Source organism: Strix uralensis, chromosome 6 (assembly GCF_047716275.1).
Source record: "Strix uralensis isolate ZFMK-TIS-50842 chromosome 6, bStrUra1, whole genome shotgun sequence".
Taxonomy (NCBI): Eukaryota; Metazoa; Chordata; class Aves; order Strigiformes; family Strigidae; genus Strix; species Strix uralensis.
In genome coordinates, this window is record NC_133977.1 from 16,488,088 (window position 1) to 16,509,917 (window position 21,830).

The window sequence follows — 21,830 nt, forward strand, 5'->3', positions numbered from 1 at the left end:
GAAAGCCCCAGACTCTTCACCACATGCACAGAGTCTAAATCATGCTTTGGAAATTCCTGAGGTCTGCAGTCGGGGTGCATATGACCTTGGGAGAGAGTCAAGGTTCATTTCTTGATGCATCCTCCTCCAGTAACTGGTATACAACCTAAAGCATCTTCTCCATTACTTTTATTAGACTCACAAAGCTTATTCACTACGTCACTGCCCTCTGTCTCACTATTAACACCAGTGAGACACAGCAGTAAAGTATGCCTCATTAGCCAGAAACTAGTGATTTAGGAACACTAATGTTCTTTGACCACTCTGCTCAAGCATACAAGACATTTACTGGCTGGAGTGGTTGGTTCAGGGATGCGGCCACTTTAAAGTCAAGGCAGACAGACCTATTCTGTAATGAAGAAATGGAATTTCCAGAATACAATTCTTCATGTTGTACAGGGGAGATGCTTCTTGCTTTGGGTTTACATACTGTCCTTGTACAGGTCTCCAATTTGTTCCCCAACATAATTTCAGAGTACTGCTCTACTCTATCAAAATGATGCATCTCCCAACTTAAGAGTCTTGTCCAAAACCAATTTTTTTAAAAAACCTTTTAATTCTGCATTACTAAAGCTAGCACTTTGCTCCTTTAGGGTGTTACTGTATAACATTTTGTTGTCAGCAAAACAATTAAATTAATATTTGCAATTTTTAGTAAGTTACTGAAAAGCAAATCCTTTTAATCCTCTCAGGTAAATAAAGTGTTGTTAAATAAATTCCTCCATCCATAACATACAGATTTTAATTTATCTGTTGAATGATTACACAATAGTCCGTGTAACTAAGATCTAGTGAATTTTTCCTCTTTACTTTGTCCTCCTTAAAAAGATTCTTTTTTTTTTTTTTTGTACAAGACACTAAAAAATATCCTATTTCACTTTTCCCATTCCAAACTAGATTCAAAATGATTCTCCTATCACTTAACATTCTGGCTTTGCAATTAACACACATCAAATAGATCTCAGGATGTCACCAAAATGTGCAATGCTACTATGATGCATGTTTAAATTTAGGCATGCAAGTAATCCGATTAAACTCAGTATCTGCGAAGTCAAGCACATAAGCCAAATAAAGGGTTTAATATTGTTTCTGTGTTCAGGTTCTCAAGTGCTTTCATAGCCATTTCTCTAACATGTTGTATCATCTGCATCCCATTTAAAAAAAACACTAAGATACCCCTCGGTGTGCTCTCAAGAGTCCCACAGAAAGACTCAGTATAGACCAGTTGTTCATGGCATGCCTCTCTTCCTAAAACACTAAAAATGTCTTAATAGGGCAATAAAGAGAACTAACTTGAATTATAGTTGAATTATAGTGAACTACTGAATTGCAGTTAAAAGTAGTAATTCTCTTGTTCAACATAGTGCTAGATACAAGACATCACTTAGTGCAGAAACTTGAATTTGGGACTCTAGCAAAACCCTACCGACTTGGCAAAACTTTTACGCAGGTAAGTATTAAGTGATTCTTCAAACACTTCTGAATTATTAATCAGGCCTGCAAGCACTTGCAAAACTGGGGTCTGAGAATTTGGTCCTTTATTTATTTAGAATAAAAGAAAAGGAAATATTAGTTCATGCTGCATTTGTTGAATTTCTGAATCCATTGGGATAATGTATTCATAATATTTCAAAAGGTTTTTTTAATCATCCCACATATGACCAACATTTGTAATCCCTGTCATTCCTGTAATGAATTTTAGATATAGAATATAAAAGTATTTTTTGTTTAAACATCTTACAAAAAGAATCACTATACTTCATGCTCCAAAGCACACAATAATAACTGGTAAGATTATGAAGTGCCCTAATTATCGCATTACTTCTATACAAAATACAAAATCTTTTAAAATACGATATAAGAGTAACATTTGATTTTTTTTTCTAATGTCAGAGCAGAATAATGCATTTAATGGATTAATAATATGATACAGAAAAACAGCTCCTATGCAATAATGCCACAGAATACACCACTCTGGATTATTAAAGTGTGCTAGGTAGACTAACCATAACTTTAAAAAATTCCTGCTGAACAAAAAATACACAGTTTGACACATAGAACAGCTAACTTTTAATTATACTTTAATTCAAACTAATTTATCTAAACAAAACCCCACTATAAACACAGAAACTACGCTCACTATACCAGCTAGGCAAACACAAATTATGTTGTGAAAAGGGAATTTATCTAAATTCAGGAATAATTTTTTTTTTTTAAGATTACAGTAACTGAGTTAAAACAACATATTTCAAATTTGACAGAGGAGGGGAAGAGGTTGATAACATACTAAGCAATTCAATACCTTCATTCATATGACCTTAGTCTGACTGCAGTTCAATTAGCCTATAGCACCTGAATTTTTACAATGGAAAAAACTTAAATCCATTTTTTTTATGTATAGCTCATTAGTTTCCTAATTATTTCCTCTTCCTTCAGGACAAATAAAAAGGCATCTTTGCAGTTTATCTCTGAACAGGGCTGTGCATAATTCTATCGCAAGAAACATTATCATAGGTCTGCTGAATACAGCGATCAGTGTCTTCACCTATAGATACACCATAGCATCTCACATTGTTTCGACAGCAGTTCATACATTTTTTACAATCTAATAAAAACATCTGCAACAAAGAAAAACACGTCTACTTTATATTGCAAGATACTGTAGTATAAATTTATAGCATTTCTCAACTCCGTATTCAGGAATAATAGTATTCATAAATATCAGGAACAAAGCAGTAACTAAATACCAGGAATCAAAACAGTAACTTAACTAAACCAGATTTTAGAACGCTGTAAAGTGCTTTGAAAACATTAAAAGTGAAACTCAACTATTGCCTCCAAATTTCTTGCTATGAGCTTTATTTTTTCACATCCCATCCTGAAGGGCAGACAATGCTAAATTTATGACAGATTAGCAGAATTTCTCAGAATATATCACAGGTTCCACTCACTTGCATTAAATCCCCCATAGCTTCTCTACATGGCTTAGCGGGGGGGGGGAGGGAAAAAAAAAAGCTATTTTTTCCTACCTGTACGTTCAGTTTTACCAGTTTTATTTACAATACCTTGAGAGATGTAATGGTACAGTTAACGCCAAACTATCCCACATCAATCTCGCTTGTTCTACTGAGAGTACGAGTACCAAAAAAAAAGTTACACTAACTTTCACAATTATATACTAATTTTTAGAACTATCACACAACGACAAAAAAGTTATCAACTTTATAAATGACAGGGAAAAAATACGCATTTTTAATTTTTAAAGAAAAACAAAGTTACTAAAAATAACATTTTTTTACCATACCTCCTTTAATTTTTTTTTTTTCCAGAAAGCTGATCTTAACAGGTTATAAAGAAAATTATTTCTTCAGCCACGTGCCTTTGTATTTTATTTTTATTTAAAATAAAAAGTCACATCAATGATAAAAAATTTGATTTTGGCCATTTGGCTCCCTCCCCCAAATTGACACTTTATAAAAACCTTCTGTACTTTTTTTCCCCCTCCCTCTCTCCCTCTCTACTACCTCCAAGATGGTAGGAAAGTTGTTGTTTTGGAGGGCAGAGGAGCCGCTCTCTGATGTTATGTCCTCTCAGTGCCTGTAGTGGTGCTGTAGGAGGCTGCTGGCTCTCTTCTTGAGCAGCCCCAGCAGCCCTGCCTTCTTTGCTGGAGAATATATTCAGGGATTCCCCTTAATAATCACCTACCCTCTGAGCACTTTGTAGTTTTAAAATAATAAAGAGCCCCCAAAGCTTCCTCCCCACAAAAAGCAGGATCTTCTCAGAGCCAGGGGGGCAGCAGCTCCTCAGCACAGAGCCCGAGCCCATTCCCAGTCCCTCTGCTGGGGAGGAAACTCTGATCTGTCAGCCCAACAGAGGGAAAGGGGGGAGAGGAGAGAGAGGAGAAAAAAAAAGCAGCTGGAAAGGTAAGCCAGGCCCGGCCTGCATCCCCGGGCTCGCGTAGCGCGGCAGGCGGTGCGAAGCGTGCAGGGCGGGCGGGGAGGCGGGCTACGCGAGCCCGGGGATCGGCCGGGGCGGTGTAGGCCGCAGCGGGGGGTGAGGGGATCCGGGGGGGTTTTTGAGGCTTTCGGGCGCCGAGAGGAGCGCCGAAGGGGGGTGAGACGGCTGCCGGGGCCCAGCGGGAGGGTCGGGGCGCGGCGCCGTGGTACGTTTGCCTGGAAGGTGAAGGGCGGCGGGGGGAGAACGGGGGCGGGGGGGCGCTAGGCCTCAGCGCGGCGCGGCCCGCCAGCTCCGCTCCCCGCCCCGCTGGGCCCCCCGCGCCGGGCCCCGGGCCCAAAGCGGGCCGAGCCCCGCCGCCGCCGGAGCTTGGTGGCCGGGGGGAGGCGGCGGGGGCGCCTCGGCCGGGGCCGCTGCCCCCCCCTCCCCCCCCCCCGCGCGGGGCAGCGGGTCGAGGGGGACCGCGGGACGGGGGGGGCTGGGGGCGGCATTAATTTGCCGAAATCACTTTTAATGGGTGGTAGTGGCCGGGGTGGGGGGGGTGGGGGTGCCCCTTCCCCCAACCCGGTCCGGGGCCGCCACGGCGGAGGCGGTGCCGGTCCCGCGGGGCCGCGCCGGCCGCGGCCTGGAAAGTTTCGTGGCGTTTTTAGGGTGCTTCCCCCCTCGCCGCCGCCGCCCGCCTCGCGCCCGCGGCCGTGAGGACGGGTCCGGCGGGGTGGGGGCGCCCCGGGACGCGGCCGCGGCCCCCCCGTCCCGTCCTGTCCCCCCTTTCTCCCCCGCCGGTGTCCCCCCTCCACTGGGCTGGCGGCGGGCTGATTCGCCTTGCAACTTTTTGGAAGGGAGTGGGGGGCGGTTTTGAGGGTGTGGGGAGGCCGCCAGTGTGGCTCCCCCGCCCCCCCCGCGCGGCCGCTGGCACATGGGGGCCCCGGACCGGCCCCCGAAGGTGGGCGCAAGGGACAGGAGTGAGGGGCTGCCTCGCCTTTCCACCCGCCACGTGCCGGGGCTGGCAGCCACCCCAGCCCCGCCGGGGCCTGGGCCGGGGTCTCTCAGCCACCCCCCACTGTCCCAGGACCGGTTGGCATCAGCGGGACAGGGGCGACAGCCCGCTGGCCCCGCAGCCAGGGGAAGGGAGCGCCTCAGTGGCCCCTACACAGAAAGGGCTGTGTCTGGACTTGGGCCCTGGCCCCCTCTCGTGTCCCTGCTGGGGTACCCTAGCTCTCCCCGCGGGCTGGGGTCCTGCTGGGGTGGGGGTCCCTTATGGGTGCCTCGCCTCCCCCCGCCCCGAGCTGAAAATGAAAGGATCCTTTTTTTCAGGGAAAAGAACGTCTGGTAGTTGTGAAGTGAGCCCATTGGAAAACCCACCAACACACTTCACCCCGCACAGGTGAAATAGCTCCAGTTTCTAATGTGGGATATGTGTAGTTTTGGTCAAATGTTCCTTAATATGTCTTTTAGCTCAAAATGCTAATGGCTTTGCATGGGTAACCTCAAATGAATTTTGGAAATGACAGTAATGTTTACCTTAAAGCCTTATATTATACCATCTGATTAAAATATGTAGATCTATAGTTAGTTCTAACTTTGTTACTTAACAACATACGATGGTTTATTTTAAGGCTGTTCTCAATTTTTGAAGATTGGTAGACTTAAAAGGAAAATTGGCAAATTGAGGGCAATGCATCATTCCCCTGTAGTTGAGTGTCCTCTCCTATGGGCACCCCTGTACTGGCAGTGTTTCACGCTAAGGCCATACCCATCAGGTACCACTGCTGGTTGCTGAACCGGGGTGCTCATGTTTCGTATGAAACTGTCACAACCTGGTGACTTTTTCACAGCCATCTCCAGCCTTTTATGTGATTTGTTGGCAGTATATACGTACATCAGACAAGTTTTATTAATTGTGAAGCTAAGTTATGTACAGAAAGCAACCCAAAATTTACGTAGGGGGAGGTATTTCAATGTTTCTATATTTTTATGATGAGTGGATGAATTTGCATGTAGGGCCGGGTCCTACAGAGTTACTTGTACCGTGTTCTCACAGTATAGTAAATCCTCAGGAGGTACAAATTTATTGTAATACCATATTGAAACTTTGATAGCTTATAACTGCTGAAAGGCTGCTCTGTAAGGAGCTCTAATGCTTTATTTATTGAGTATTCCTAGTGAAGCAAGAATGATATTCTTGTATTATGTGAAAATAAGCTTGTTTGTCTTTGCAGTATTGAGACTAAAAATAAGACTAAGGTATTTTGTTTAACCTCTTTTGCAAGTGCAGGTTATCTGTTATTTAAATAAATAAAAGACTTAGACTTGCAGCAGGTTTTTTTTTGTTCAAGTACAGATGCAAGGTATGCTGTGGTACATTTAGTCTCTGCTTTCTCTCAGGATCATGGTTTTGATATTTTGAGATACTTTTTAAAATGCATTTCTGCGATGTTGCAATGGCCTAAATGTTCCATTTATTGCTGCATCTGAAGGCTGCCTTTCTACAGCCCCGCTCGTCCTGTCAAAACCTGGGCCTGTTTATAGCCACATTGAAATAAGTGTGCTTCTGTGCGAGCACGAGAATCTGCCTGTGAGGATGTGATTGCAGGACTGGGGCCTGAGACCTTCTGCTCGAATAGAGAAATCCTTGTTCAAAAGACTTCCAAAGATACGGAGCCTGCCTTGAACCTTAGGTCAGGAAGAGCCATGTTTAGGAAATTATTTTATTGAAATCTATAGGAATGCACTGTTAGCGACAGTTATGAATCTTCCTAATTAACCTCTTTTCTCTTTAGAAATTCTTTGAAGTTTCTAAAATTCCTAGAGTCTCAAATGTTTGTTGTTTTTTAGGCTTTGGGCTGTCTTAGTCATGTTTTCTTTAAGGTACTGTTTATCAGATGAGTGAATTAGCTGAATTTAAAATTCCTGCTTAATTTCATTTTGTGTAGGAAAACAAAAAGAACCACCTGTTCAGTTTTGGAACAAAAAGAGTTATTTTCCTCCTCTTAGTTATGTTTTCTGCTGTTGATTGAAACTTGCACAAGTCTAAGTTCTCTAGCCATTGTTATTATTAGGAATAATATTTAAATCTAATTCTGTATTTATTGCATTATTTTCTGAAACATAATGTGTATTACCAGTATTGCCTGAAATATACTGCTGCTTTCTGCTAATATGTCAGACGTCCTTATGCAATATAAACTGCCTTTTTGCAGAGTTGAAGTAATATAATAAGCTTTCTAAAAAGGCATAATGAGGACAGTGTTGCTGCTTCTGTCTTCCAAGGTAGATTTTAACATATGAAAAAAAGTAGTCCAAAATACGATTCCAGCTGATAACTAAAAATGTCTAGTAAGATCATAGCATGTTAAGTGTCTTGATCTGTCAGGGTACTTGCATGTGTGTGCAGTACCTTGACTTGTGCAGGGCTCTTCAGAGGCCTCCTTGAGTAAGGATTGTACTCTAGTTAATAAAAGTTCTCTACAGGAACTCTTGTAGTTGACTTTGGTCTTCCCAGTGATTTTTGTCAGTTTGGATGCTTTTACTAACAAAAAGACTCTTGTTTCCAAAATTACAGCAATCTTGGTTTGGTAGCTGAGCATATACGGTAGAGAATTAAGCTGTTAAATGACCAGAACTAAGCCAAAGTTATGGTTAGATCGCAGAACGGGGACAGAAGTTAAAACTTTGTGGTGTTGATGTTGACCACAATTAGATATGGTGCAGCTTCTTTTGATAGAACAGGGCACTTCACAGAGAGGTACTTGTTGCCTAAAGTCTCTTAGTACGAAATAGAAAAAAATGAATGTTTTTGCTTTCTCTCTTATATTTTTTACTCATACTGACTGAAAGGTTTTACTGTAATGTAGCTTTAAATACATGTCTTTTTGCAGTGATTTTTAAGATCTGTGTTCATCTCTGAGTGGATGAAATTCTATGTTGCCCAAACATCTTAAAATCTATGTATTTACTCTTAGTCTCAGCAAAAGGGTCAGATAGTGACAACGCAGGGAATTGTTCTTTCTTGGTCAAGTTGAGGAATCAGTAAAACTACTATTTATGCTATTTGTGTTTGTGGAAAAGCTGAGGTTCTTGGAGATCCATGTTCCATTTCTGGCCCCAAGCTGATGATTTTGGAAGCATATGTAGATGATTGTGCCTTGTCTGTGAGATGTCATGAACACACCAAGCAATTTAACATGAAATCTGTGCTAGTACTAGCAAATGCAAAACAACACATTTAAGACCTCTTTAATCGTGGCTTTTGTTTGGATGCAATGTGTGAAGCTCTGAGCTCAGTCCTTTTAATTATACATCTTTTAACCACGACATATAATTGCCTTGCAATTTACAATGCTTTTGGGGATTCCATTGCCTAAAAGGGTCTTACATATGTTGAATGTCAAGTTCTGAGCATATGTTTAAGAATGTATCCAACCCACATGATTTAAAATATTCTAATATTTTCAGCACAGTGTTTTCTCAAAATTAGCAATGGAGTTTTGGGGCTATAATGCTTTGGGCGAATAATAGTGACTAGGCCACTAACTTCTATGTAGACTACAGATGATGTCAGGTAACAAATTTTTATATGATGTAATGCTGATACTCAGTACGGTCTAGCAAAGATTGCCCCCCAGAGCTTCCTGCTACACTTTTTCCCAGCCTCTCTGAAGGAGTTTAACAGTTTTGGGAGAGGGTATGTGGAGTGCAGAGCTGCAGCTTTGTTGTCTTGGAGCTGATATGTGCTGCAAGGGAACTGATTATGCCTGCTTGCCAGTACTAAAAGCAGTTGGGAGCTGGCTTCTTCCTGTGCCTGACAGCAGGTAATGACAGTTGCGCAGGTGTGTACCTGTGTGTATTTAAGTCTTTCATTTCTCTTTTTACAGTCACTTTGCAAACCACCTTCTGTTGTTTTATGGACCACCAGTGGCTGCACTCAGCAGGACAAGTAGCTCTGCTCTAAGTGATGTTGTCGCGGAGTGTGGCTTTGCTCTGTGTCCTGCCTGTCCTTGCTACAAAGCCTTGCTGGCATGCTAAGTTGATTGCTCTTCACATGTCCAGATAGGGCTTTCGTCAGGGGGAGGAGATTTTCTTCCAGTCAGCTGCTCAGGAATAAAAAATGGGAGAAAAGGAGAAATGAATGTGTTATCAAATTACAAATATTAGTGGTAACCTCTTAAGAATGTGAGAAATATCTGCTGGGTCAGATCAGGGGTCGATCCAACCTAGTGTTCTGTCTTGGGCAGTAGGAGTAAGTGATGCTATTTAGGAAGAGCGTGAAAGCCCAGCCACTTTTTAGTGTTTTCTTCTCTTGCTCCTCCACCATCCATATTTGTTAAATTAGACATGCTAGCAGGTGCATCACTTATGTCCCCACTGTCTATGAACTTTCCTATTGTCTTTTTGAATCTGATGATACTGTCTGCTTCCATAGCCTCCTCTGACAGCAAGTTCTACTTCACTACCCATGAGTAGTAAAAATGAAGAAGTACTTCTTTAATATGTTTTGAGTCAATCTCTTACTAGCTTCATCAAGTACCCATAGTTCTAATACTGTGTGATATGGTATATGACCATTCTATATTCACTTTATCCCCTACTGTGATTTTTTGAACCTCAGTCATGTCTTCATTTGGCAATGGCACACATTTTTGGATTCTTTTCTGTTCTTTGCCCCGTTGCTTCTGACTAGCTCAAAATCTTTTCTTTAGAAGCAGTTGTTCAAGGAAAATCCAGGTTCCTCAAGAAGCAGCATCTAATTTCTTATTCATGGATTGTGGCTAAAGCTAGTTTGAGCGAATGCAGGCATAAGTTATGTTTCTGTTGAAGCTGTAGAAAGGTTCAGTGTAGATTATAAATGCAAAACCCAAAACAGCTTCCAGAAAGTTTGTACCCTGATATTTTTTGCAGTGAAGTACAGCTGCTTAAGCATTTGATTTTTCCAGGGGAAGTCCATGTTTCCGTCATCTCTTACTGAATCCTGTGGGACAAAAATAATTTCTCCCCCACCCGCTATTTAGCTAAGTGTAGTTTCAGTTCTCTTCAGTTAAGCGACATGTGCCTATTCCATGCTTGTGCTACTTTTTATGTAGCAGCAAAAAGCTCTGCTAAGAACTTCTGTATGTTTTGCTTAAAATAAACTACTGCATCAGATTAAATCAGAATCAGTAGATTTAAAAGTCTTTGTTATTTTTATATATATATATAAATAAAAATATATTTGGTATGCTATGGAAGTAAAAAGAAAAAGCTCTTTTTTTTTTTTTTTTTTTTCAGATTAAGTACAACTTCAGTCTCTGATCCTGACAGTGTATCCAGATAGTGCCACTGTCTTTCGGGGAGTCTGTGTAGAAATCTACCAATAAAGATATAATTGCATGTTTGAGGGAGTTGCTGGGGGGCAGGATTTATATAACAGTGGCTGCTAGGTATATTAGCTTTCTTTTTGTTCGTTGCACTGTAGTTGCACTCATTGATTCCTATCAGAATTTTTAACAAGGTTATATTTGCATGAGCTTCTCTCAGTGTATATATAGACCCAAAAATTCATGTTCAAGCTCATTGGTTTCCCTGAGGATTATTGTTAGTATTTTTGCTTCAGTGTTTCATGTGGCATTGTACTTGTGCCCTGTATCTTTCAGACAAGTGAGAAGTAAAATACTATGCCTGCCTTGACACAGTCAAGTTAAATGCAAAAATAAGACTTAATTATGAGTTAAATCCAAAAATAAGACTGGGGGCACAAGAATAAATCCAGGATTATAGTGGCTGGGAACTGTGAAGCAGTTTCTTTACAGAAGCTTAACGGAGGCACACCAGGTACATACTTCTCACTGTTCACTTTGCACAGTTCTGAGAAACACTTTTTTCTTTGGTCTGTTGCTTGATAACCTTCAGAAAAGAAATATTGCTGGGTTGTGCAAAAGAGGAGAAGATCATTGATCCATCAGAAACTGCAAAGCCATGATAGTAGTAGCCTAAAGAAGGTGGTAAATAAAATGGAGAGAAATAGGAGAGCAGCATGTGAGTCACCCCGACTGCAAGACACACTTTTTCTTTCAAGTTTTTCATACCTGTGCAGTATGCCACCAGATACAAGCTTTGGTTAACTGTTGAGAGAAGCAAACTCCAGAGCAAAAGGCTGTCAGCTTCGTTGTGTGTATGGGATGCAATTAGTTAAGACTCATTTGATTACTTTTGCTACCATAATAATGAAGGAGGCAGCCTCTCAAACATACGGGATCCAAACCCAGATCACAACTCTTGTATTGGGTATGTCACCATGGGATTTATGTTTTTCTTTCACATTGTTGCTGGATAATACTGAAGTGTATGTGCCTTAACAAAGGTGTCTGAAAGGTTTATTTGGTTCTCAACATGTTAAAGAAGAGATAGTTCCCTCTTCCCATTCTGTGTTTTTGAAGGGCACAGACAACAATGAAGTTTTTTGTTCTTAAGACTGATGTGTTGTGAAGGATCATACTCCAGTGATTAGTTTCAAATATACATAGTATGTGCTTTGCATATTGCCTACAGTGCATTGAGAGAAGTTGGGAAAGGTGACTGGAAGCGGCTTAGATGTTCCTGCTTGTGTTGTGGCCTATCTGATGTGAACAAAGTGCCAGGCCCCTGCCCCTGAGGGTGTGTGCTTGCACATGTGCATGGAAAGGCAGCTATGTATATAAAGAGGAAATACAAAATGATCCTTATTATTGTCAAATAATTAATTGGGTCACTTGTGTTACGTTTTGTAGCGTGTGTCTCCATTCTGTATGCTGTGTATGCTGCATGTGTGCATATACAACAGTTTCAAGAATTTAAATGTGTTTTAAAATTTGTAGTAGTCTTTTGTCCTTCTGCTTCTACAGCTAAATATGTGCTAATGAAAGGCCTGGTTTATGCAGTTTACTGTTAGAGGTGTGATAGGGTGTTTTGTTTTGCCCTAGAGACTTAAAGTTGGTTTTCTAGATCTCCTAGTGCCATAGTGCTTGTCATTTTCTCAAGGCGCTTTTATACAGCGGGAAGTGAAGGCTTGTACTGCATCTTTCCTGCAAAGTCTGTGTAGGCTCCCTCCTTGCAATTGTGTTCTTGCCGTTTTGGGCCTTGGGAACAAGTAAGTTGATTGAGGTGGTAATCTGTACATTTGTCACATGCCTCTAATTTATTACATATTTCCTGAGTATCACCTCTATGTACATTCCTTTGCTTAGTATATAACACATACAAAACTGAACTGAGTACTGAATGTTCAAAAGAGTTTATTCCAGTGCTTTGGGCTGGCCTTTCTGAATAAAAGCTGCCTTTTGCAGGCTAAGCTGAGTATAGCAGAGTAGCTGCAGAATATGTGTACTGTTAATTTTATTTGAAGGTACTTTGGGGTGGGGTTTTTTGTTTGGGTTTTTTTGGCAATCATTTTTTAAAAAAAAAAAGACTCCATAGTGTTGGGAAATGAAAAAGTGCCTTATGATTGCATGGATTTGTACTGTAGAAATCTTATTTTAGGGGGAAAAAATGAACATCTTGCTGAAATGACATTTTAGCCCTCCTGGCATCAATGGGAGTACTGCTCTGACATTACTTATTTTAGGTAAACACAGGCATTAATACAGTAAGGTAGGAAAAGCTCTGAAGAACCATGATGACCTCAGGAAGGACTGCATATTGATGCTTGCAGAATCTGTGGGCAGCTACAAGATCTGAAGACTGTTCATCAGGTGTGGTAAATAAATTCTTATACTGCCTGATGAAATTAAAATTTTGCAGAGCAAGGATAGTTGCCAGCATTTTTATAAGCAGAGATACTTGAAGTAAAACCTCTGCAGTCAAATGGATTAATTGTCATTCAACTTGATTCCTGAAAGCAGGTGATCTTATCTGACACTTAACCTTTTTCAACTTGTAGCTCCTAATCACTTTCTGGTAGATGAATGGAGTTTTGTTTAACAGGTTTAAGTGCGGTGGCAACAGAATTTACCCCCCCAATAATTTTCCTTTCATGGTTTCCAAAGATCTGTGACTACTGATTAAAAACTATTGTGCTAGTGGATTTGGCTTATTGGATGCTACCTGAACGACAGGTTTAGTGGCTACATCTGGCCACTTACTTACTGAGCAGTAATAATATCTATTTTATTCTGATTGACCTTTTTGATATTTTCCTTAGACAATCTGCTTCATCTTGATTCATCATCATTCCAGGATAGTGGTGTCCTTGGGGCTCTCTCTTAACACTGATATGGTACAGAAGATTTAAAATCAGGTATTGTTTTGAGTCCTCCTTTCCTGCCAAAATGAAACACACAATCTAGAACCGAATGCGTTTTTTTTCACTTATGTGATTTGTGTTAATATTTTGGTTCTTTCAGCTGATGTTCACAAGGAATAGAGTCACGTGATGTATGAAGGCAAACACATACACTTCTCTGAGGTTGACAATAAGCCCTTGTGCTCATATAGCCCCAAACTGTGCAAGCAGAGGCGACTTAACGGCTACGCCTTCTGTATCAGACACGTTCTGGAGGACAAGACTGCCCCCTTCAAGCAATGTGAATATGTGGCCAAGTATAACAGCCAACGCTGCACCAACCCCATCCCCAAATCTGAGGACCGTAGGTGAGTTGTGGTTACCCATCTGCAAAGTGGGAAGTGGCTGGGACATAGGCTTGAGTTTTCTTTTAAAATGCTGCCTGGTTTCAGGATGAGGGAGGAACTGGCCTGAATGGGTTGAATTCCAGGATGTTTCTTTGAGGGTTTTGTTTTAAGACCAGTAAAATTTATTTTGTTTTCTGTGGGAGTCAAGTACTCAGAAAGTGGGCAGTAACTTATGCCCAAGGAAGTTTTCGGGAGAGTTCATTGCTTTTCTCAAATTCCCTATAAACTGTGGATCAAACCTGCTACACAATACCTGCTGTTTAATTAATTTGCTTTGTCACTCACAGTACATACTCTTAAAAAGGCCTGCTTGTTTGGCCAGCTGTGCCAAAAGCACACTTCCATCTGCTTTTTCAGGGAAAACAGTGGAAAATGCATACCTTCTGGGCTTAGGGAGCAGTGACATATAGGGACAAATCCAGAATTACAGTTTGGTGTTTGTGATTTGGTACTGATCTGTAGTGTTGTATTACTGGAATAAAATAATTATGACTTGATAACAGATGAGCCACCTGGGAAAGTGCTGTCCAGTCACCTTCTTTGCTTCCCCCATTTCTCTCCCCCTCCCTGCCCAAATGAAGATGCCCAAGGTGCCCAGGTATTAAATACCTTGCAAGAGATAGTGCTTGAAGTTGTTGGAGAGCTGGGAATTCAAACCAGATTTCCTGAATTGCAGCCCATACTGTAACCACAAGGACATTCTTCCTTGCTCTTTAAGACTTCCTGAACACCAGTCTCATTGGTGTTGTTTGGACTGAAATAGCAGAATTTGTCTGATCTTGGCTGCCAGGTATATATAACTTCAATTTTTCAGAGCCATTGTTGCAGGTTTTGCCAGTAACACATTATTTAATTAATGGGTGTGTTAACTATCTGAGGCTTGTTCTGTTAGAAATTATTTTTTTAACCTAAAATATAAACAAAATATGCCAAAAAGAAGTCAAACCGCTATTCACTGACCTTTCACATTATTAGCTGCCATTCACTAACCTTTTGCATTATTAGCAGTGTTCCCACTGTGCCCTACATATAACTTCCTTCTCAGCTCACAGCTCCCTCTCTTGTCTGAAACAACAGTTGGACTGTGCTCTAAATTAACTTGCACTTCACCTGCCATTTCAGCTGAGGAGACTGATGAAGTGAGAAAAAAACATGAATGTTTGTCAAAAGCTGTAGGGCAAATGCTCAAATGGCACAAGATGAATAACTTTAAGCTGTAATTTGACAGTCGGTGACTGTTTCTTTGCCACTGTACAGTTGAGGCTCTTTGGAACTAAGCTCACAGAAATGATCATGGAAATTGTTAGCGTAAATGGCATGCTGTAATTTCAGATGCAAGAGCTGACTGAGCCAGAATTGCTGTTTACCAGGGGTCATACTTAAAAACAATAGAAATAATAGTACTTAATGACACTTTTTTAGGTCTCATATGTTCCCATGGAATTTGAGATTTTTCTTTACACCTTGAATTGAGTTCACACTTTGTTCTTCTTGATTTTTCTCAAGTTAAAGTGAAGTGTGGTCATGACATCTGGTGTATGTTATATTAGAATAATTCAATTGCATGTCGAGTGTCACATTACAGTACTTGAAGAGGACAGCAGGTGTCTGAAGGAGAAAATAAACTTTTAATTTCAAATGAGAGGATGTGATAGTTTGAAAGAATATTTTAAAAGACTGCTTCTCAGGGCAGAGTTTAATTTTAACAATAAAATTTAATGAATGCTAGTGATAAGACTGTGCCTGCTCTAAACTTTTTTTTTTTGGCAGGCAAACCTGTATCTGTTTCTTAGGAGACTTTTTTCACACTCTGTTCGATATAAAGATGTTTGCTATGTCTGAGTTCTTCACTTGTAGCTTTTAATTTTCTGTGTACAAAATTACTGTCAGATGGTCATTTTGTCACAGTTTTAGACATGTAACTAACTGTACATGATCAAAAGCAGGCTGTATGATGCTCTGACAGCTATCTTCTTATATACTTTTAAAGATTATAAAAAATGAAATGTCTCAACAGGATGCATGCATTACATGCCAAAAGCTTCATAGTCTGTCCACAGATAATTAAAAAAATTATCACTTGACCCCAGACAAATGAGATGCTACCAGCCACAAAGATGTTTAATATGCTGCTATATTATTAGATTTCTTATTAACCATTAACATTCTACAAATTAAATCTATTAATAGTGCATGACTTCATTGCCTTATCTGAACTCTAGTTTCTCTATTCACTGTCTTGTTTTTTTAAAGAATATATATGGGATGATACAGACATGGGTTCTGTATCTGTATTTCCTCTGAATACGTCTCCTAATTCTTTCTTATCCAAGTACACACATAGATAATGAAGTTTAACTTAATTTTTAAGTATAGGGTTATTACAATTTAGCTGGGTTAAACACCATTTTATCTCTAATTCTCCTCTTTGAAGAAAATATTTAAATATTTTATTAATATGCAAGATGCTCTCCAGTTCACTTGAATCTTCCTTTAAATAAGTGACAGAACTTGATACCAGTCTGGGAGGTACTGGGAAGCAGAATGCAGTTGTAGGTGGAAAACCTTGCTGTCTGGATTCTTGCCCTCCCAATGATGTGGGAAACTGTCCAGCTGAAGCCTTCAGATCCCGTCACCTTTTGTGTGCTTCATGTTACGATAGTTTTAATGGATATCAACCCACTGCTCTTGCCATATGTATTGACTGCATTCAGCCTCACCTGCACAGAATAAGTGCCTTTGGCATTGAGTAAGGAAGGGGAAAAGAAGGTATATTAGATACTCAATGTGATACCGTCAGCTGCGAATAACTCACAGGTTGTAGAAGTGACAAATTGAGCCACTAAGACAGGCACATCAGAATTGGCTCTTGTAGGGCCAGCTTGACCCTTATGGGTTTCATGCTCAGAGCTATGTAAAAGGGACTGTGCTACTTGCAGGTGCTGTTCCAGTCTTCCCAGTAACCTGTCTTCCATGGAGCGTGAACTACTAATGCCTTCCCTGGCATTACATCTGATTCAAAGAGTTTATTGCCTTAACTCAGCTGGTTATAGACTGGTTCCCGCAGAGTCAGTTAATGTCTGCACCAGGCTCTGCAACACCACGTAAAGACAGAGCCAGTTTGGGCCAGAGCCAACTGAAAAGCCATTGTGGAACCTGAAGGATGGGGAAATGGGTGTGCGTGCCCGCTGAGCTCTGCAGGGGACTAGCTAGAGCCTGACAAGGCCAAGGTTGAGTTGGTGCCAATAAATTATGCCTAGCCAAAACTGCCTGCATGTAGTCTTTTCTACCCAGAGAAGACTTCAGTGCTCTTCCCAGTTCTTCTTGCTCCTTCTAGTTCAAGGTGTATCAGCCTCGGTTATGCTGGAAGACAGAGAATTGATAGACAGACCCTAAAGCACAGAGCCAAGTCAATGTGTACTGGAGTCTGCACATACATGTGATCTATATTTTCATTATCTATGGGTTTGTGTCCAGAGGTGATGCCTGCATAAGGTACAGCTGGCTTTCAGTGATGCAGTATGGTCAGTTTTAAGAGCCAAAGCTTTATTCTGTGCCATATAAAGCCAATTCTGTATGAACAAGCAAAGCCCTTAATGGCCTAAAACTCAGAGAATGTTAGCAAGCTTATTACCTTTTCATAGGTTTATTCACATTTTCTATTTTTTGCTTTCTCTTTGTTTTTCACAATGAAAGCAGACGAGCCAGTGTTACCTCCTTGCATCAGCACAAGCACAAGGTGGCAATATTTAAGTTCTGAACAATATAAGGAAAGCATTCACATTGAGTAAAACTCTTTTTATTGGAATAAGAGGGGGGAAAAAAATCCCTTGTGTTTGCTTTGTTTGTTTATTGTTTTTTCTTCTGTCATACTAAAAGTGCTGTTGTAACTGCTCTCAGTCTTGTTCAAACAAAATATTTAAAGAGTGCTTAATTATGGGAATAGAGCTGTTGACTTTAAGGGAAGCTTTATTGAGCCCTCATTATATAATTTTACTTTTAGAAGTGCATCTCTCAGTATGAATTTACAGTATTCCAGTGTGTTCTAGTAAGGACTCCACACGTTGTTGGCTTTCAGCTTGCCTCATCTAGATTTATTTATTACTTACAACTTAATGTAATAAAGAAATTATTTAGACAATAATAAGTAGCCGTACTTTTTCAGCCTTTTCTGATTTGTGGATCCCTCAAGAAACTACATATATGGAGATCATTAAGGAGCATATATGAATTTGCTTTTTTGTTTTTACCTTTTATGCACCTTTTAGAAGCAGTTCACACATTGCTTCTTTAGGGTGGGTCAACAAGTTGAAAGTCACTAAACTGAAGTTTTGGGCTTTTCAGCTATTTTTTCTCCATGAAGACCAGGAATAATTTCATTTTAACCTGTTTGTTCAACAAAGCATACTTTTCTCAGATTCATACTGATCAGATTTTAAAGAATACCTTCATGGGTATTTCTTTTCTTGTCCATAAATACCTTGATGTAGGTATCATCACTCTTTCCTCATATCTTTGTTTTCATCTATAAGCTGCAGGTTGTAGATGGAATCCTGCAAGGGCAGAAGTCTGATTGCTGGTAGCATTTTACAGAGGCAGGAGGGACTGCCTGTGTGAAACAGGAAAAGGATCAGATCATGGTTCCTACGTTTCTGTCACCTGCTTGTTTTAATCAGACAAAAATAAATTGTTTACTTCTTAGTATGTTATCTGTGATCATAACTCTTCATTTTCATTACAAACTTTCAAAGACTTTTTTTTTTTAATAACGTGACTTTAAAAGCTTTTTTTATATTAGAAGAGCTTAAAATCTGTGTTTGTGGATTATACGTATACATATTCCTGGCATTGTGTAAACATTTTCTAGCGGCAGAGAATTTCTTTTAAACTAGATTTTTTGTTTGAAGAACATTCAGCTAATGCTCTGGATACAAAATTCATCATGTTAGAACTACTAAAACAACTTAAATATTTATGCTACTTGTTCATTAAGTGCAAATAGTGACCCTTCTCAACAGGTATCTCTAGTGAAATTGTCCATATAAGAAACTGCTTCCTACTACAGTGGAATTCATAATAATAATGTGTGTGTAGATGAAAATGTTAACTACTTCCAGTGAAAGAAAGCCAAATGAAAGGAAGTAGTCTTCAGTGTATTTTTTTTGGGGAGCTTGGCTCAAGTTCTTACTGTTTTATGTATCAGACAGTCCATTTGTTTTGTTCACTTTGCTTTCTGAGTATTTACCCTATTAGAGAGTAAATGTTTTGCATGGTGGTGTGTGAATCTCCTATGAATAATGAATGAAGGCTTTTATATTTTAAGATTACAAATTATCACTTGTATAAGTTTTTTGTTTTCTGTTACAGTTTGGGAACATCATAGTTGTCTGTTGTATTAGAAGCAGTTGTGTACACTTCTTATAAAACCTCTTGTGTTTTGAACTATATTCACATGACATGTGTGTGAGGGGGTTTCGCTTTAGTGATGTCTATTTTCTTCGGATTTTACTTACAAGAGTTGAGTTAATAACTGACTGCTTTTACTTTTCAAAGGTACTGCAACAGCCACCTGCAGGTACTTGGCTTTATACCGAAAAAGGAGAGGAAGAAAAAGAATGATCCCATAGAGGAGGTAAAGGTCAGGCATCAGATGGATGCTATGGCCTTCAGTCTGACAGTGCCCACCCTGGCCTTGAAGATGCCCAATGGATTGGATGGGATGTCCCTCTCCCCTCCAGGGGCTAGGCTTCCTCTCCACTACCTGGAGGCAGAATTAGAAGACCCCTTTGCTTTCAATGAGGAGGATGATGACCTAAAGAAAGGGGCAACAGTGAGGAAAAAGTTGCAGAGCAAGTTGGCTCAAAACCGGCAGCGCCAGAGAGAGACAGAGATTTTAAAAGTTCGCCAAGAGCACTTTAGCCCCCTTCCTGCACCTTTGCAGCAGCAGCCTCTGCAGCAGCAGCACTCCCATCTGCCACCTTCATCAGCTTCGTTAAAGCCGACAGGGCTATCGCAGGGCGTAGTCTGCAAGTCACCTCAACCTCCGAACACCAGCCTACCAATGCAGGGAGTGGCACCCACCACACACACTATAGCACAAGCCCGGCAGTTGTCTAACAAGAGACCTCTGCCCCTCCTGCCACCCACCAGGGCTCCTGTCATGGACCCTCCAAGGACTGATCGGGTCCTCATGAAAGCCACAGCCTTCTCTCCACACTCATCCTGCATGAGCCGGCTACAGAGACTGGTGAAACTGTGCACTCGAAAACAGCAGCTGGACACTGATCTGTTTCCACATTTAGGTGGGTAGATAATAGATGCACTGCCACCTTATTTTTTAAATCTGAAACCAAAAGACAAAAGGGGAATGTCTTCCTTGCCCTGTCCTGCATTCCCGTGTGGGCCTTAGAAAATAACCCTGAATTAGGTAATATCTTGGTGTTTTCTTTAGCCCTGTTCTCTCTGAAGGGAATGCCTGCACCCATCACATATGGTTTATGGCATTTTCATTGTTCTTAATGCTCAGTTAACAATTTGAGAAATCAAACTGAAGTGTAGAAAACCTTGCTTGGATGATACAGACATTGTATAGAAGGTTTGCAACTCGAGTAGTAAATGTGGTGCCAGCTGTACCTACCTGAGTGGACAAGGTTAGATTGAATGTTAGATATGAGACAAGTGCGCATTACAAAATGAGAGCATGTAAAAGTTTGGAGATTTGGCCCATCATTCTCTGCTGATCCAAATTTCCAGTTGACCTGACTGGGAAAACTGGAGCACAAGAGAATTTTGCTTGACTTGGGCCTATTCGTGTACAGAATGTGGATGAACAAAAGCAAAATACTACTGCAGGAGGGCAGGACCATTACAGAAGGTAATTGGAGGGGTGGACTCTTGTCCACATACCAGTGGAAGAATAGTCTCCTCCTTACTTATTATCTAGAAACCATAATAATCAATTGCTGCTTGTGAAAATGTAGGTAAATATAACCAGCCTGCTGCTATGGAAGTAAAATACTGACAGAGAAAAGGGCAACAGGAGTCAGTGTGTGATACTAGATCAGGAATGCCATTTATGATGTTTGAAAAAAAAAAAGACTTCAAATAAATCTGGACGTTCTTCATATAACATCTTATTTAATTGCAAACATCTGTAAATTTTGCCATTTCAATTAACCTTTTTTAAATTTCCTGTTAAGATCTGCCCTTTGACACTCATGGGATAGCTTGACTATTTGTTCAGAAGATAATTAGCATCCCATAGCATGTCTCCAAAGGGCATTGTTCATCAGAAAACCGCTTTGATGGTCCTATATATAATGCAGGTCTTTTGAGGAATGGCAGCTCCAGAGGCACTTCTGAGAGTCACAGACCCCAATAGCTTAGAAAGTGACCTGTGTTTTGAAAGACTGCAGGAATATCACTTTCTGTGTTTAATGTTTTACATTCTCAAGTGGTGAAGAGAATACATTTTCCTAAAAACGAGGCATAGTAAAAAACCTGATTAGACCTATAAATGTAAGTTATGCAGATGCATAACTGTATGTATATGGAATTAGAACATTTTATATTTGGCAAAGTAATGGAATTTACATATTAATTATATGACAGTGGAAAATATATTTGTTATTTATTCATAATATGCCTTAATATTAAAGACTAGTTATGCTGGTTCAGAGAATTTCAGGATTTCTTTTTTATGATAGAGTAGCACTAGAGATGACTGCACAGAGTCTTTAAAAAGATGCAGCTGTTTCATGTGTACCTACATCAGAGCCGTGTAATTGGATATTAATGTAACTTCAGTCTTCAGTGTGAGTATAGCTGAATCTGGATTAGATTTTATTCCTTCATTTCTGCAGTACCCGTTAGAAGCAAAACAATGCAACCTCTGCTTTTATTTTTAAGCTTTGGGTAAATAGTTTGTCACGGTATCAATTGTAGACATCTTTATCCAATGATTAAACGGGGTTTTTTTATTCCTTTATGGAAGGAGATAAGAGTGAAAAAACACTTAAGTCGAAAGTATAATTCTGGCATTTTATCAAATGTCTTAAGCTATCTTAATTTTATCCCACCTGCTGCAAGGAATTGGCAAGAATTCCACTGGATGGGAGAGACAGAGAGTAAGAAAAACTGCAAAAAATGGAGCTCCAGATAAAATGTTCCACCTGAGAACTTACTGGGCTCTGCTTCTG

General features: G+C 40.3%; 1 protein-coding gene across 8 annotated transcripts in view; it reads left to right on the top strand.

The window, feature by feature from the left end:
* Positions 1–3,435: 3,435 nt before the first annotated feature.
* Positions 3,436–21,830, top strand: part of INO80D (INO80 complex subunit D) — a 49,664-nt gene continuing 31,269 nt past the window's right edge. For 3 of the 8 annotated variants that reach the window (XM_074872979.1, XM_074872972.1, XM_074872978.1), the window contains exons 1-5: positions 3,436–3,962; positions 5,308–5,377; positions 13,145–13,240; positions 13,347–13,593; positions 19,186–19,934. In XM_074872979.1, coding sequence (XP_074729080.1) covers positions 13,376–13,593; positions 19,186–19,934 — 967 coding nt within the window. In that variant the 5' untranslated portion in view covers positions 3,436–3,962; positions 5,308–5,377; positions 13,145–13,240; positions 13,347–13,375. The other 5 variants (XM_074872973.1, XM_074872975.1, XM_074872974.1 and 2 more) reach the window with 5 other exon arrangements.